Raw genomic sequence first — 17,669 nt, forward strand, 5'->3', positions numbered from 1 at the left:
GCTTATAAAACTATTGAGCCATTTGCAAGCTGTTTGGGATTGGTTCATTCATTTTTTCAAAACAAACACAATTTAAGCGAGCTCGAGCGGACTTCAAACTCATGTCGAAGATTATTTAATAAAAGACTCGAGTTAAGGGGAACTGCTCGACACGTGGCGAGGGTGAGATCCACAAGCCAATACTCAAAAACTAGGGGTGCAGTGGGGCGTGGCCAACCATGTGGATTTTTTTTGTTTAAACTCTTTATTTTTAACCAACCACAACCCGCCCCATCCCCCCCCCCCCCCCCGGTCAGACAGAATATCCACGCCAAGCGGGGCAACGCCGAGCCGGAGTGGTGTAGCCGACGTTAAACCCCCTTCAACGCCACAACCTACGCCCCATACCCACCAGTATAACTATTGACGTAGCTTGAACGAAAGCTCAATGGGAGCTGGACTCTAAAAATCAAGTCAGTGGGGGCCGGACTTTTAAAAAACCAATATTTTACACTACAAGATTATATTTTTTCGAGAATTTTTCGTAAAACTAACACTACGAAAGCTCAATAAAGCTCCGCCCATGAGGATAACAATATTTATACAATGTATATATTAAATATAAAGTTATATGTAATTATGATAGAGTTAATCCCGAGTCAAATTTGTAACATTACCTACGAGCTAAACTCGAGCCTTCCACACATGGTTTGATTCGATTCGTTAGTTGCTATACAGTTGACTGATATAAAAAAAAATATAAATAAGGGATTGTTTTATAGTCTAAATAGTGTATAATATAATTTAGACTTTTAGTAGAAAGTTGCTATGAGTTAACATCGATTTTTAAATTTCTTTTCCGATTATGACATGGATAAGATGATTGAGTCGTGCACAACAGGTCCAACAATCTGAAATATGATGATTATATCGCGTACAATGTTTAATGATCGTAACTTATGTAACAAGTGTTGATAATTTACAGTTTCCAACAAATATGAAATAATAATTACTTACAATATGAAATAACTTATATATACACCAACAGTGGCGAAGCTTGACCATGAAAACGGGGGTCGAAAACGTATATACCCAAAAATTTCTATAGAACCGAGGGGTCGAAAACGTATATACCAAAAAATTTCTATACGAAAACTACATATATAACACTATTGAGCGAAAAGTTTGGGGGGTCGGATGCCCCTCCTGGCCCCTCTTAAGCTACGCCCTTGTACACGAATATACACTTTTAGCCTTGTGGGTAAACAAGTCAAGCCATTCATAAATTACCCGAGATCACCTCGCTTAAAGGTCGAGCCCTAGGCCCAAAAGTAATCTTGTTTAATAACTGAGCCCAAGCTGGCCTTCACTTATCAAACTCGCGTGTACTTGCACAAAATTATTATTATACATAAATTATGATTAAAATAAACGAATAGTATATGTTACACTATATACAGATCTTTAAAAATAGAGTTTGCAATGAGTCGAACTCTATCTCAAGCATTCGTAAGTTAACCAAGCCAAACTCTAGCTCAGGCTCAACTCGTTAATTACATCCTCGTTTAGACTTTTGAAACTAATCAAACTCAATCCATGAGTCTTAAACTCAAATTTGTGTATTACATGTGATCGACTCAATCCAACTTTTTTTTTTTTTTTTTTTTGTGTTATGATGTCGATAGCTCATGAGCTGCTCAACTCGTAGGGGTGTTCAGAAAAAACCGTAACCAAATAAAAACCGTAAACCGAACCGTAAGCGTAACCAAATAAACCGACCCGAATAACGAATTCGGTTTTCGGTTTGGTTTCTAACCGAAACCGAATTGTGAATATGGTTTTTGGTTCGGTTTATGGATCCACATTTTATTTTATTCGGTTTATTCGGTTTATTTGGATAACCGAATAAACCATTTAACTTAATTAATTATTAAAAAATTATTATATTTTATAAATCATATACAATTTATTAGCCCAAAACACCAAATATAAATCTAAAATCCCAACTCAAAACCACTCTTTAAGTCATCCAATAGTTTCTATGATCTATGTTTCGAAACTTTGTGGTTGTGTCTATTACTACTTTATGGATGTGTTTGTTTTATTTCGCAATGGAACTTTCTTGTATTCATATATTGTTAGGTGTAAATTAGTTGTGATGTTCGGAAGTTGGAACACAAACATAAATATAAATTAGAAAAAAAAGTACTTAAGTACAATTTGGTTAGATTTGGTTTATTTGGTTTCTAACCGAAACCGGTTTCTAACCGAAACCAAACCGAATTGAATTTGGTTTGGGTTGGATCGGTTTGTAAATTCCTTATTTGGTTTGGTTTGGTTTTTGGTTTGGGGTACAAAATTTTGAAAACCGAATAAACCGAATCGAATAAACCAAATAAACCATAAACCAAACCGATGAACACCTCTATCAACTCGTTTACATTCTTAAACCCATAAACCATCATTTTCCTTAAAAATGTGCAAATTTAAAATCAACTAAACTTTAGTACATAGATTGTAAAGTGCACAAACTTAAAGCACCAAATAATAAAAAAAGACAAAAAGGCCCTTAAATTATTTAAAAGTAAGGTGTCGCCACCAGATTCAGGACTCGTGTATTTTAGAAAGTAAAAGCGGTTTAATCAAACAAGTATAAATCCAGTGCATCATACACCACTCTAGAATCTAGTGGACCCCACTAACATCACGTGTCAGTAATCCATCAACTTAGAACACATAACATCCATGCTCCATCCCACACCCAATCCCAAACACTTCTCATCTGAAAGTCTATAAATCATCATCCCTTCACAGCCATAGTTCCTTCCCACAGTCCCTTGATCCTTAACCTAAACATCCCACGCTCATATTAGCACTCACCAACACCTCTTTAACAAATACACACACAATGAGTTCTGATGCGCTAACTTACGCTGGGTATGAAGAGCCTCATTTTCTTGAAGCTTGTACTCTTTGCTCTAAGCCTTTGGGTCACAACAGTGACATATTCATGTACAGGTATAAAATCAAAGTTTACTTTTTTCACCAATACGTGCATCATTGACTTGTACCTCGGGCTGTCTCAGTTGTACCTTGACAAAATTATATTGATTTGAAATTGATATTAAGATTCATGAGAAGGATTATACTTTATGCAAAAAGATTTGTACCTTAGGCATAAAGGGTTGTACATAATGTATACAAGATAGTCAACCAAATGAGTAAACCAACTAGATTCAGCCATGCAGGCTTTTTATAGATTCGTCGTCAGTTTCTGTTATTAAATGCCGTACGCATAAAGGTTGTACTATATGCATCAAGATCTGTACTTTATGTATAAAGATCCGTACCATATGCATGAAAGTCTGGACAAAACAACTGCAGAATTTTTTATGCATAAAGGGTTGTACCTTGGGCATAAAAAGTGGTACGATCTATTTTTATTTTTTTAATAAAGGTTAGTCTTTTTCACTTTCTCAATAATTTGTCAAGGTACCATGAAAGGCCTAACATTTATATTTATATAAAAAAAAGATTCTTTAACCAGATGCATCAAGGGTTGTACGTTATGCATCATAGTTGTACCTTGTGCATCAGGATTTGTACTTTTTGCATCAAGGAGTTTTCTGATGGGTATTTTTGTAATTTGGCAGAGGGAACACACCATTTTGTAGCCAAGAATGCAGGCAAGAACAGATTGAAAATGATGAAGCAAGAGAGAGGAGATGGAAGGTTTCATCCAAGAAATCAGCAGAGACTTCCAACAAGTCTGCAACTGTGCAAACTGGAACTCTTGTTGCATCCAATTAGCCAAATTTTATAAAATATTATGTGAAATTACATAATTACCCCTCTCTGATAAACAATATATGAGGGGAGGGGGGTGTATGGGTAACTTGTAATTTTGTATAGAAGTTAATGGTGGGGTGTCACAATGCTTGATGGCGATGATAAAGGGGAAAAGACATAGATACCCTTTGAGATAAATTTTGGTCTTTTGTTTTTTCCTTTTTTTCTTGTGATGATTTTCTTTTTGGGTTTTTGGGTTTTTGCAACCTTCATGTCTTTGGGTTTTTATGTTCTATAATGAAAATACCCAACTTGATCATGTTTGGAGATATACGGTAAATTTTTAGTAGTGATGGATCTATGACTTTTTTTTACCATGGTGAATTGCTGACATTTAATATATTTTTTGAGTAGTGAAGGATCAATTGTTTTTTTTTTTCCATCATGGTCGGTCTTTTCCGAAGGTTGAATGTTTCTTAACACAACGTCTAATTTTCGGTACGAGTCGGGTCAGGTAACATAATTAATGATAACTTGTGTTATTAGCCGGTAAAATAAAAGCTAAATTGAGGTAATCATAACCATGAAAAAGTTATGAACCATTCTGTAACCATCTAGATGGAATGAATTTGAGGGAATGAAATGCATTATGTAATGGGTGATTTCATTAGCTTGACCAACCAAACATATTTTTTTTCATTCCATTGCAATAGTCCATTCCATTCTGCCTCTCATTCCTGCATACCAAACACTACCTATATCTTTCCAACCCTTTCTGTCATTGATGACCTTCGCTGTTTTGTATGCCTTGGTGACCTTTGTTAGTTAAGTAGGTTACTATTATCTTAAGTAGTGGGGAATCCACACGTTGCGGCGGGGTCGATAATACAGGACGACAACATAATTCTAAGGTTAATTTGACTCTTCCTGAAATAAAACAATTATATATAAAGATCTGACCCGATTTGACACTATTGGTTACAAGTCCGTTTAGTCAATTACGTTAATTATCTAAAAATGACAAATAATGCAAAATTGATACCCATTTCATACCCCATAAAGCATGTGTTTGGCTACAGATTAATCCTCACATGCATAAAGAGCAACACATTAGGTGAGGGGTCTACAAATTTATAAGTAGTTTGGAAGTAATCTTGCAAAAGATTTCAAAAATTTTGTAGCACCTCGACCCGATTACAGCGGACATGTGGTAATTTAAAGTAATTATTAACCATTTCATTGAAGTCTTAAATCTCTAAAATGTATTAAACTATACAATGGTCTATCAAATTTAATGGTCATAAGTCTCTAACGTTGGCGAATTAAAGTAAACAAGCTTTTTATCCTCCATGATCTAAACTTTTATTTTTTGCACTCACCACACGTTTCCCCGATTCCTAAAAGTACATGCTTAACAATAAGAAGAAACATAGATTAACTTAATTATCCATAATCCAATCATAATCAAAATAAGTAAAATACTATATGAAGATGCCAACCACATCTGTCGTACTTTTGAATACCATTTTATGTAAGCTTCTCGCATTCTCACAGTGTATTAATTACTACCTACTTTACATATATATAATATGGATAATTTAAAATTTACATATTCAATGAATCTCATCATTAGTTTGGTTTTTATGGGCCTTTTACTAAGTGATGGTTCTATACTTATGTAATGTTTTATTCTTTATCATTTTGCTACAATATCTTGTTTTCCATATTAATACAGTTTAATAAATTATATATGAAAAAAAAAAAAAAAAGTGCTTGTCGAATAACGATTTAGTATAGGTACCTTGTGTTGAGAAGAAACGTCCATAGACTGAGTATAGAATCACCAAAGATTCTCGAACAACAAGTCAGTGGGTATGGAACGTGAACAATGGTTGTGGATGTGTTCGCTTCTGTAACAAAACCGGAGCGCATATTTAAGTGCTAAGATCAGTTACGCTCGTCCACCATTTAATGGATATATCAACACCGTCAGTTACAATCCGAAAGAGGCTGTTTGGAATTTGAAAAGGAGGTCACGAAAAACGGTTACAATCTTCATTTATGGTGAGTAGGTTCATTTGAATTTTATGAGTTTAGAGTTGAGTACATTTATTCAAAGTTCAAATCATTTGCATCGATCACTTATTTTATTTTTACTTTTTATCTCTTTTATATAACAAAGAGAAGGATGGGCAAAGTAGAGAGCAAAGAGTAGAAATAGAAAAAAAGGGAAAAAATATGTGAAGTTGATGTAGATCAGAGGTGTTCAAAAAACTCGCGGCTCGCAGTCGCTCGAAAAAAGTTCGAAAAGCTCGGCTCAAAATTCGCTCGGTTGTAAAGGAGCCAGCTCGGCTCGGCTCGGTTTGTAAACGAGCCGAGCTCGAGCTTGGCCTGGCTCGGCTCGTGAGCTTGTGAGTCGGCTCGATAAGGTTTACATCCTTCATTTTTTTGTCCTACATCACTCAGAAGACAAAAACTAAGGGAGCATCTTCTCCATAAAAGAAAGTAAAGACAATGTACAAAGTGAGTTAACTATTTATACATGCATATTTTGCCATTTAGTTAAATTAATTTGCAATTATGGCCCTTAGTCTATGAAAAGATTCATTTGAGGGGTTTTTAAGTAGTAAATTTTCCGGTTCTTTGTTAGATCGAGCCGAGCTAGCTCAAATTTTAATTGAGTCGAGCTCGAGCCTCAAATCTCAGCTCGATTTGAAATTCGAGCTCGAGCCGAGCCAGCTCGAATTGAGTTCGAGCTGGGTCGAGCTCGGCTCGTTTACAGCCCTAATGTAGATTTGTTCTTGACATTTGATATACCATCTTAAAAATTTGTGCAAATTACCATAAGGGTAGAAAAACTAGTTTATTTAATAAAGTAGTATAGATAATCTATACTACTTTATAATAGATTAAAATAAGATTAATTTAAAATTTGTGTTCTTATTTATTTAGTTTTGGTTAGGTTTTATGTTGTACTTCATGACACTTGATTAACAGTTACACAACCTTGTTAAGTTAAATTAAATAAGTACGACAAGTAAAATTGTTCATCTAGGTATTGTTGATTCGCAAAACACTTTGTTGGCTATTTATATAAGATTTTGTAGGATATATATTCCTATGAACTTTTTCAATATGCACTAGGGCGGGAATCCTAGCCATCTGGATAAACAGGGAGAAAAGAAACCCAATCGAAACAAGTGATTCCCGTTTTATAATTGTGGGTTCAAAGAATATAACTAATAATTTCTAAGGAAGATATACATGTTTTTTTAATATATTTTTTTATGCATAGTGGTAGGTTACTTGGAAGCAAAATCAGGAATCAAATATATAGTAAAGTAAGATAAAACGAAAACTTCTTAAAAGGGCAATGCCTATATATGAAACTCGAATCCAATACCTAACCCACTTAACAATCCAACCATCTTTAAAGTTTATGCTCACACAAAAAAATGGTGTCTATAACATAGGCAACTTGACATTATAATCCATAAACACATTCTGAAAAAGCAACTTACTCTCATTCCCATTTCACTGTTAACAATGGCTGATGCCGTTACTTCTGCCCTCGTCAAACTCATATTTGAGAAGCTCGCTGATGAAGCCTTCAAGAAATATGTTCGCTCCCAGGGAATTCACTCCGAGCTCGAGAGTTTGGGGAGAGAATTGTCCCAGATCCAAGTTGTGCTTCATGATGCTTCTGAGAAGGAAATAAAGGATGAAGCTGTTAAACAATGGCTAAACAGCCTCCAACCTCTGGCTTACGACATCGATGATGTACTTGATGATGTGGCTACAGAAGCCATGCGTCATGAGCTGATCCAGAAATCCGGAGCAAGCACAAGCAAGGTAAGAAACCTCATCGTCCCAACTTGCTGCACCAAATTCTTACTAAGTCATAGGTTGAGTCCCAAGTTAGATAGCATTACCATTGAGTTACAGCGTCTATATAAAGCAAAAACTGAGCTAGGTTTGATTGTGAAAGATGAAATACAGAAAGATGGTAATAGAGGAAATGAAACCTCTTTGCTAGAATCTGATGTGGTTGGACGAGAAGGTGAGAAAGAGAAGCTGCTCATGAAGTTGTTGGGGGATGATCTGCCGCCATCTAACAAAAACTTTAACATCGTACCCATAGTTGGTATGGGTGGGGTTGGAAAGACCACACTAGCTAGATATTTGTATAACGATAAACAAGTGGAGGATCACTTTGAACTCCGGGCATGGGTGTGTGTCTCTGATGATTTTGATATCTTTAAGATAAGCAAAAAGATATTTCAAGATGTGTCGGGAGATAAAAAGGGGTTCTGGAGATTTAAACCAGCTTCAAATGGCTCTTAAAGAGAAACTTAAGGACAAACGGTTTCTAATAGTAGTTGATGATGTGTGGACTGAAAGCTATGAGAAATGGGAAAACTTTGTGCTCCCATTTCATTCAGGGGCTCCTGGAAGTAGGATAATCATGACAACCTGCAAGGACCAATTACTCAAAAAGCCAGGTATCGATCATTTTGATAATCTCCAGAGTTTGTCGAACAAAGATGCTCTATCTTTATTTGTTGCACATGCATTGGGTGCAGATAACTTCGATTCACATCCAACACTTAGGGAAAAAGGTGAAGGCATTGTGGAAAAGTGTGGTGGTTTGCCTTTGGCTTTAAAGGCAATTGGAAGGTTGTTAAGAGCAAAAATGGATGGAGAAGATTGGGATGCTATTTTGAAAAGTGAGATATGCGATTTGGAAAACGCTAATGAGATTGTTCCAGCCCTTAGGCTAAGCTACCATGATCTTTCTACAAATTTGAAGCGGTTGTTTGCATATTGCTCCTTGTTCCCTAAGGACTTCTTGTTTGAGAAGGATGAGCTAGTTTTACTATGGATGGCAGAAGGGTTTTTGAACCAATCAAAGGCAACCAAGTCACCAGAACGATCTGGCCATGAATGTTTTGAAGCTTTGTTATCAAGGTCTTTTTTGCAACATGCGCCTAACGACAAATCTTTGTTTATAATGCATGACCTTATGAATGACCTAGCCACATTTGTGTCTGGAGATTTTTTTCTAAGGTTTAACAATCATAGGGATATGAGGAAAGAAGCTGTAGAAAAGTACCATCATATATCATTTCTTCGTGAGATATATGTTGCTTACCCTAAGTTTAAGCCCTTAAAGAGAGCTAAACATTTGAGAACATTCTTAGCTGTATCTGTTGGAGTAGCTGATGTTTGGGAAACGTTTTACTTATCTAATAAGATTTTGGTCGACTTACTTCCTAAGTTACCATTGTTAAGGGTTCTTTCTTTAAGTCGCTTTCAAATAACTGAGGTACCGGATTTCATTGGTCGTTTGAAGCACTTGAGGTATCTTAACTTATCCAAAACTAAAATTGAAGTGTTACCCGAGAATGTTGGTAATCTTTATAATTTAGAGACATTAATTCTTTTTGGTTGTAAGGTACTAACTAAATTGCCTCAAAGCTTCTCAAAACTCACACAGTTGCGGCATCTTGACATAAGGGATACCCCGTTATTGGTGAAGTTGCCCATGGGGATTAGTGAGCTGAAAAGCCTACAAACTCTCACCAAAATCATCATTGAAGGAGATAGTGGCTTTGCTATAACTGAGCTTAAGGGATTAAATGATCTCCATGGAGAACTTTCGATTCAAGGGTTGTGCAACGTGAAAAGTGCAATGCATGCACACGAGGCAAAATTATCTCTTAAACGGCTAACTAAGTTAGAGCTGGATTGGGGTCATCCGTTTAATTACTACAAGTGGGTGACACTTGAAGAGGAGGTTGTCAAAGAGCTGAAGCCTGATAGTGAATGGTTGAAAGAGCTTGCAATTAATTCATATTGTGGAGTAGAGTTTCCCAAATGGGTTGGGAATCCCTCATTTGATCAGTTGGTTCATTTGTCGATAAGACACTGTAAAAATTGTACATCTCTACCACCACTTGGGCAACTACCTTCACTTAAGGAGTTGTTCATTAATGGCATGGATGAGGTTAAATTCATAGGTTCTGAGTTAACTGGAACCAACCAGTTAAGTGTTGTTGCCTTCTCTTTACTTGAAATCCTAAGTTTTAAAAATATGGTGGGGTGGGAGGTATGGTCAACCAATAACAATGTTTTAGATGTGGTGTTTCCATGCCTTAGAGAGCTTCATATAGAACATTGTCCCAAATTGATTGAAGTCTCACTTAAAACACTACCTTCACTTGAAATTCTAAGATTTAAATATATGCGTGGGTGGAAGGTATGGTCAACCAACAATGCAGTTTTTCCTTGCCTTAATGAGCTTTGTATAAACAATTGTCCTAACTTGGTTGAACTCTCACTTGCAACAATGACTTCTCTCAGATTTCTAGAAATATATGGATGTGGCGATGGTGTGTTGAGAAGTCTAGTTCAGGCAGTTCATCAATCACTATGTTGGTTATACGTTTTATTTCAGGGCTTACTGATGAGGTGTGGAGAGGTGTTATAAAGTATCTTGTCGCAGTTGAAAATGTAAGTATCTGTGGGTGTAATGAAATAAGATATTTGTGGGAATCAGAAGAAGAGGCGAGTAAGTTTCTTGTGAATATAAAGGAATTAGCAATATATGAATGTTCAAATTTGGTAAGTTTAGGAGAGAAAGAAGAGGAGAATAATATTGGGAGCAACTTCCTGTCATCTCTTTGGATGTTGGAAGTAAGTAATTGTAACAACATGAAGCGATGTTGTTGTCCAAACAGCATTGAAAGTTTGGATATCCATTATTGTAATTCACTTACAAATGTCTCCTTCTCAACAAAAGTAACAGGAGGATGCTCAAGTCACTTAGAATAGATGGTTGTGAGAAACTAATTGAAAAGATCAACGCCCATGCTTGAAAGCATATTAATTGGTGATTGGACCAATATCAAATAAATCATGCAGTTGGGTAACTTCATTTACCTAACTGAGTTGTATATATACATATGCCCACATATTGAGTCATTTTCTGACATCGAACTGCCTGTTCTCACCTGTTTGGAAATAGTAGAGTGTGAAAGAATGGAGTCAATGTCTGCTGTTCTGATGACGAATCTTACGTTGTTAAAGCAATTGAGAATTAGCGATTGTCCAAGTATTGATGCTTCCTGTCATGGTAGGGTTTGGCCTCCTAATTTATGTTCCCTTGAAATAGGGAGGTTGAAGAAGCCCATGTCAGAGTGTGGCCCTCAGAATTTTCCAACTTCCCTTGTTAAGCTAGATTTAAGTCATGAACCTGATGTGAGGAATTTTAGTCAATTGTCCCACATTTTCCCTTCATCTCTTACTGAACTTTGGATTGGATATATTGATAATCTGGAGTCATTTTCAATGGGACTCCAACACCTCACCTCCCTTCAAGATCTCACCATTGAGAACTGCCCAAAGTTGAAACATCTGCCAAAACACCTCACCTCCCTCCAACATCTCACCATTAGGAGCTGCCTAAAGATGAAACATCTGCCAAAACAACTGTTTCCTTTGCTTTTAAGCTTCGAGATCTATGGATGCCCAATACTGAGAAAAAGGTGTAAAGGAAGAGGCCCCCACTACTATCCCCTCATCTCTCATATCCCCACATCCGCATAGATTACTCAGGTACCTTTCTTTTATTAAATAACATTTTGACTCCTTTTAAGATTTGATGTATGTAAATTATATATATTATTTTGCTTTCATTATTCAACATATACAAAGACCATGGCAGGGAATAGTGTTTCTCTGCCATTGGTTGAAATGGGCGGCCGACACTTCCCCATTGGACCAACCAGTTTATTATTTTATATCCACTTTAAAATTAAGATTTTGCCCCCAGTTTAAAATTACGTTTTTCTCCCAACTTAAAAATATAATAACCCTTTTGCCAGCAGCTCAAAATTACGATTTTGCCATCGGTTAAAAAATTACGATTTTACCCTCAGCTTTTTATTTTACACCCGCTTTAAAATTACGGTTTTTCCCCCAGTCTAAAATTACGTCTTCGCCCCCAGTTCAAAATAAAATTATGCTTTTGCCCGAGCTCAAAATTACTATTATTCCCTCGGTTCAAAATTACGATTTCACCCTCAGTTTAAAATTACTTTTTTGCCCCCAGCTAAAAAGAAAACTATGGTTTTCCCCTACCTCAAAATTACGATTTTACCCTCGGTTCAAAAGTATGATTTTTCCCCAGTTAAAAATAAAAATATGACTTTACACCTAGCTAAACCGAAAATACGATTTCGCCCTCGGTAAAGAAATTACGCTTTTACCCTCAGCTAAAATTACGTTTTCGCCCCATTTCAAAATAAAATTTTGTTTTTCCTCCCGGCTCAAAATTACGATTTTACACCAGTTTATTATTTTATACCCACTTTAAAATTACGTCTTTGCCCCCAGTTTAAAATTACGTCTTTGCCCCCAGTTCAAAATAAAATTATTGTCACACCCCAACCGATGGCGGAATCATCGGGGCATGGCACTGAGCGAAACAGATTGTTCAGGAGTTTCCATAACAACTATCTATATAATCCAGTTAAAGATACGTCCCATACCGTATCCCGAATAAACAAATACATTATTACAGATAACATCCAAACAAGAAATTCTGTTCCGACAACTCAGAATAACATAAATAAATATTGTTCAATGCTTCTAAGACCCAGCCTGACAAGATCTACAGACAACTATGCCCTAGTTGCTTGTTCCTGACAGACAACTATTTGTTGGGGGCCTCTAAAGCTTTATTCTAGCTTCACTTCCCTAGCAAGCAAATATCCTAAACACCTGTCACATACGTTAAAATAAGGTCAATACATAAAGTGTAAAGGTGAGCATACAAGTTTGATAATAACATATAGAGTTCGAATAGTTTACGCATAACCAGCACGTACACAGAGGGAAATGATGCATGTTAATTATCGACATGGACCTATCGATACCAACGACTGCGGGTTGACTGTCCGAGACAGTTCGCAATACATGATTACCACCGTAATCCATGCAAGTAATTGTCCTTAACAACCCCCGTGTGAACGGGTGCTGAGTCCAAACTATAGTACTACATTGCTAAGGCAGGTAGACAGCATTCCACGTGTAAACATAACAACAAGCATACATTTAGTCACGTAATACATGCAATCGGTTAGCGTTCAAATAGTTTGAATAGTGTGTTCGATTGTGATTTTGATAAGTAACGTATGTAACACCCAAAAGTGCTAAAGCAAAAAGGGATTCGAGTATACTCACAGTGATTGGTTATGGATTGAAGGGAGCGCTGGGAGTAGGGTTAGCCTGAATAGTTCGATAGTATAACGATGAGTAACGCGGAAATGCAAACAAGTGCACATGGATCGAATAGCCTGGTCGATCGAACAGCAGGTTCGATTGAACGGGCTGTTCGATCGGCTTGAAAGTCCGTTTGAACATCCTGTTCGATCGGCCGGTAGGCTCGATCGGCTGGTCCATTCGAGTGGATTGTTTCTTCCTCGGATGTGTTTGTGTATGATGGTTTGAACTTTTGAAGTTTTTGTTGTAGTATTTGAGAACACTGAAGTGTTCTTACCTTTCAGGTCGATCGATCGATCGGTCTGTTCGATCGGCCGGCTTAGCCGATCGGTTAGGAACTTCAGAAGTAGTTCTCAGCAGGTTGTCACTCGATCGAACAGCCTGTTCGATCGGCTGGCACTCCATACTACGAACGAGTTGCAAAATCGATTAAGTGCTGAAGCATAGTATCCCATGATCCGAAGAGTAATGTTTGCAAATCGATTAGCATATTCGATCGAACATCACCTTCGTCAATAGCATACTTCATGAAGTTTGAAGAGTGTGGAACCATGTGCTAGCCGACCGGCTGGCCCGACCGATCGGCTGGTATGTCCGATCGGCTGGACTGTTCGTTCGAACAGCCTAGCCGTTCGGCCAGCATTTCTGACCTGGTCGGCCTTTCGTCTAACACTTGGCTGTTTTGATTGTTTTGGTATGATTCCAAGGTATTTTGATGGCGAGTTAAACCAGAGAACGTGGGTTCTTACTTGCTTCACCGGTTCGGACAGGAATCACCCAACTCCGGCCGGTGAACTGTTCGGAACGGCGGTTTAATGTTTAACCCGAAATCGGTGAAATGTCTAGATCTATGATAGATTTTAGTTTGTTTATGTGGAAATCGGTTAGATATAAGCTATTCATGGTTGAATGAGGCCAAAGTATGGTGTTCTTCAAGAACACCATGATGACATCATCCAAGAACACTTATATCTTGGTGATTTCACGGTTAGAATTCAAGTTTTGAAAGATAGAAAGGTGTAGAATCATGTAATGATCAAAAACATACAAGAATTAGAGTGAAAAACTTACCAGAGTTGAGAGAAATCTGAGAAAAAGTGAAGAATAAGGGCTGGTTCGGTCAGAGCTTTCCAAAAGTAGAAAGAGTGACAATGACAGGGCTATTTATAGGCTCTAAAAGAGGAAAGTGTCAACCGATCGGCCAGGACCTCCGATCGGCTGGGCTGCTCGATTGAACAGCATGTTCGATCGGCTAGCCTGTTCGATCGGTGATTCCTGTTCGATCAGGAACACCTTCTTGAGTGTTTCGCAACGATTTTTGATATTTCGATTTTGATGGACGACGATACGAATACGATAGAGCTACTAATCAAATTACTTTCAGTCCCAACCACTATATCTAACATACAATTATCTATAAGTCACGTTTCGATGTCGGTTTCGATTGAGTTTGATTGCTTTTCGAGTTTCGATTCGAGTTTCGATTGATTCCATTGAATACCACACAAAACATAAAGTAAACATGCACAAGTAACACATAAGGCACACACACACACATATAGCAATACCATAATTCGCATAATTCGAGGTTCGAGTTCGATGATTGATTTGATCAACTTGGTTGTTGATTGATTAACTTTATCGCATTGTTACTTCCTACTATTCACAGTCGGAAATCGGTCGCATTGATTAAACATTCGATCATTTTATTTAGACAACACTTACTCCACATAATACAAATAAACGCAAAATAGACTAATTACAGTCAAAGAAGCAAAGTTGACTTGGACTTTGACTTTGACATTCGAAAACACGGGGTGTTACAATTATGCTTTTGCCCCCAGCTAAAATTTACGATTTTCCCCTCGGTTCAAAATTACGATATCACCCTCAATTCAAAATTACGTTTTTTTTGCCCCCAGTGCAAAATAAAAATATGGTTTTCCCCTATCTAAAAATTAGGATTTTACCCTCGGGAAAAAAATTTGATTTTCCCCCCAAGTAAAAATAAAAATATGACTTTGCCCACAGCTAAAAATCGTGTCAAGGAGCTGCCTAACACTCTTTTTACTTTTTCTTTCTAGCAAAACTATAGTACTGTTTTTTTAATTGGTTAAGAATTATTTAGCCATCGCCCCGCAACGCGGGCGGGACAACACCTGGTTAAACTACAAATTTTATGCATCATCTCAAGAAAATTAAGTAAATTATAAAGAAAAATTGTCATTTACTAAATGCTCTTAATTTTAAGGTATTTATTGATCTCCTTTTCATATAAATTACCTATAATCTAAGCAAAAATATGAAATTTATTGTGATTTTTTTATACATTTTGTTTCTATATATCTAGATGATTCAGACTCAGACTCAGACTCAGACTCAGAGTGGACACTGTAGAACTTATTGTAACATCTTCCATGTAAGAGCTCATTACAAGTCTTTTGTTGGAATATTTACATCCTTAACTCTTTGTTTATATTGTTAATCTCACTTCTCTTCTGTTGTTGTAGCATTAGGTAACAATAAGTGCATTAATCTGCAACGGTGGCATGGAGGTAGGATTTGTGTATGGAAAGAACTAAAGGAGATTTGGATAGTGATGGAGGATCACATGGGAAAGTCATTAAATAACTCTTGAGATTTAGTAGTGGGTCTAAAAGTTTCAAATGTCATAGGAGTGTTATGTATGTTATATAGACATATAGCGATCATATAACCAGTGGCGGATCTTGCCCGTTGAACGTGTCAGGGCCGAAAGACACGGGCACTAAAAAAAGCCCCGGCCAAACATAGTATATATAAAAAATTTCGATCGAAATGCGGAAAATTAGCACTACGGCCGAAAAACTTGCCCGGGCCGTGGCCCTGCCATAGGGCTTCTAAGAACCGCCCCTGCATATAACATTGTTATCAAGTAATTTCGCTTCACATGTGCGATCATAGCAATCTCTTGTATCGAGTTTTATTAGATCAATATGAATGTGTAATGAACAATCTAGATTTCTTATGTCATTCACTCTATAATCTATTTACCATCAAATACAAATTATAAATGAAGCTTGAATTCTACATCTCTATATTTGACACTATTTAGACTGTAAATAGATATACAATTATGTTTTTCATTCGAATAGTTCATGTGCTTTAAGACAGTTTAGCTCTATGCATATCATGAACCCTTTCTTACTATACCCCCCAACATGTTCACTTAACTTAGCCAACTGAGCCAGCCTCCTCTTTGACGAAGCTGAGACTTCCGTTGGCTTTGAGTTTTAGGCCAACTCCTCTTGCTTGACGGTCTTCCTCCACTCGAGGCTTGTAAAATTTGTTTCAAGGACTCTACAACTTGACTCATTTTAGGACGGTCTTTTGCACTCCTTAGCAAACAACTATCTGCCAGCTTTGCAATCTTCCTTGCATCAGCAAGTGAGTACTTGCCTTCCTTCAAGTCTAGGGTCTAAAATAATTCTGATTTTTTTTTTTTTACTGTCTATCAGATGTCTTCTTACCCAATCTAGCAACTTTTGGTCTTCGTTAGGCCGGTTTCTTTCTACTGTCCGTCTACATGTTAAGCTCTCATACAAAACAATACCAAAGCTCCACACGTCTTTCTTTGCTATAAGATGGCATGTCTCGATATATTCTGGAGCAGCATAACTGTTTGTACCCATAACCTACAAACACAATATCGAAGATACAAATTTTAAAGGTGAATATGTGATATTAGTTTTATAAGAATGCAGATAATCAGTCACTACCAGTGTCAATGAAATGGGCTGTAGAATTTGTGTTAAAACTTTAAAAGAAGGGTAATTCTCAGTTACCGCGGTTGAGACATGTGTGTTACCCTCTGTGGGCCCCTCTCTAGCAAGCCCAAAATCTGATAGCTTCAGGTTGAAATCTTCATCCAGTAGAATGTTTGATGTCTTAAAATGGGTGGGTCGGGTTTAGGTTGACTTGAAATACATTTTGTCACGTGTGTCCATTAGAATACACTGAAAAACAAAAGTTTGGCCATATTTCATTTTTATAGCACATAAGTTCAGCGTCAATGCTGTTTTAGAGTCATAAGTTCAGGGTCAAAACTGCCGATAAATTGTATGTTCAGGGTTTGTACTGCTCATGGTTGTAAGTTCAAGGTCCTAACTACTCACAATCGTAAGTTCAGGGTCCTTACTGCTCAAAATCATAAGTTCAAGGTGCTTACTGCTCATAGTTGTATGTTCAGGGTCCTTACTGCTCACAACCATAAGTTCAAGGTGCTTACTGCTCATAGTTGTAACTTCAGGGTCCTTACTGATCATAGTTGTAAGTTCAGGGTTCTTACTGCTCACAGCCGTAAGTTTAGGGTCAAGATTGACAGTACCCATAAGTTCAGGGTCAAACTGACAGTACCCATAAATTGAGGGTCATTACTGACAGTATCCATAAGTTCAGGGTCATTACTGACAGTACCCATAAGTTCAGGGTCAAGACTGACAGCACCCATAAGTTCAGGGTCAAGACTGACAGCACCCATAAGTTCAGGGTCAAGACTGACAGCACTCATAAGTTCAGGGTCAAGACTGACAACACCCATAAGTTTAGGGTGAAGACTGACAGTTCCCATAAGTTTA

At 37.2% G+C, this 17,669-nt stretch overlaps 3 protein-coding genes, 1 long non-coding RNA gene and 1 pseudogene across 4 annotated transcripts; 3 read left to right on the forward strand and 2 right to left on the reverse strand.

Moving 5' to 3' along the window:
• Positions 1–2,779: 2,779 nt before the first annotated feature.
• Positions 2,780–4,129, forward strand: LOC110896016 (FCS-Like Zinc finger 3). The gene is made up of 2 exons (XM_022143424.2): positions 2,780–2,997; positions 3,633–4,129. Exons 1-2 carry the CDS (start codon positions 2,888–2,890, stop codon positions 3,787–3,789), a joined length of 267 nt encoding a protein of 88 aa, XP_021999116.1. The 5' UTR covers positions 2,780–2,887; the 3' UTR covers positions 3,790–4,129.
• On the reverse strand, positions 2,947–5,826 carry LOC118489207. The gene is made up of 2 exons (XR_004886765.1): positions 5,570–5,826; positions 2,947–3,071 (listed from the first exon to the last, which is right to left on the reverse strand). It is a non-coding gene; the product is annotated as an uncharacterized LOC118489207 (long non-coding RNA).
• A 1,379-nt stretch (positions 5,827–7,205) lies between these two features.
• LOC110896015 (putative disease resistance protein RGA4) lies at positions 7,206–16,124 on the forward strand. Its single transcript, XM_022143423.2, has 3 exons — positions 7,206–7,620; positions 15,404–15,472; positions 15,564–16,124. The coding sequence occupies exons 1-3, from the start codon at positions 7,315–7,317 to the stop codon at positions 15,567–15,569; spliced, it is 381 nt and encodes a 126-aa protein (XP_021999115.1). The 5' UTR covers positions 7,206–7,314; the 3' UTR covers positions 15,570–16,124.
• On the forward strand, positions 7,618–11,379 carry LOC118489208 (putative disease resistance RPP13-like protein 1). The gene is made up of 2 exons (XM_035986902.1): positions 7,618–8,270; positions 8,352–11,379. Exons 1-2 carry the CDS (start codon positions 8,054–8,056, stop codon positions 10,256–10,258), a joined length of 2,124 nt encoding a protein of 707 aa, XP_035842795.1. The 5' UTR covers positions 7,618–8,053; the 3' UTR covers positions 10,259–11,379.
• Positions 16,125–16,261: 137 nt separating the features above from the next.
• On the reverse strand, positions 16,262–17,662 carry LOC110893586 (annotated as a pseudogene).
• Positions 17,663–17,669: the final 7 nt, after the last annotated feature.

The sequence above is a fragment of the Helianthus annuus genome, chromosome 17 (genome assembly GCF_002127325.2).
Source record: "Helianthus annuus cultivar XRQ/B chromosome 17, HanXRQr2.0-SUNRISE, whole genome shotgun sequence".
Classification (NCBI taxonomy): Eukaryota; Viridiplantae; Streptophyta; class Magnoliopsida; order Asterales; family Asteraceae; genus Helianthus; species Helianthus annuus.

Excerpts from the sequence above, each read along its gene's own strand:
- LOC110896016 (XM_022143424.2), top strand. The coding sequence starts at position 2,888 with ATGAGTTCTGATGCGCTAACTTACGCTGGGTATGAAGAGCCTCATTTT. Across the intron at positions 2,998-3,632 it reads AGTGACATATTCATGTACAG|AGGGAACACACCATTTTGTA; the intron begins GTATAAAATCAA and ends GTAATTTGGCAG.
- LOC110896015 (XM_022143423.2), top strand. The coding sequence starts at position 7,315 with ATGGCTGATGCCGTTACTTCTGCCCTCGTCAAACTCATATTTGAGAAG. Across the intron at positions 7,621-15,403 it reads CCGGAGCAAGCACAAGCAAG|ATGATTCAGACTCAGACTCA; the intron begins GTAAGAAACCTC and ends CTATATATCTAG.
- LOC118489208 (XM_035986902.1), top strand. The coding sequence starts at position 8,054 with ATGTGTCGGGAGATAAAAAGGGGTTCTGGAGATTTAAACCAGCTTCAA. Across the intron at positions 8,271-8,351 it reads CCAATTACTCAAAAAGCCAG|ATAACTTCGATTCACATCCA; the intron begins GTATCGATCATT and ends CATTGGGTGCAG.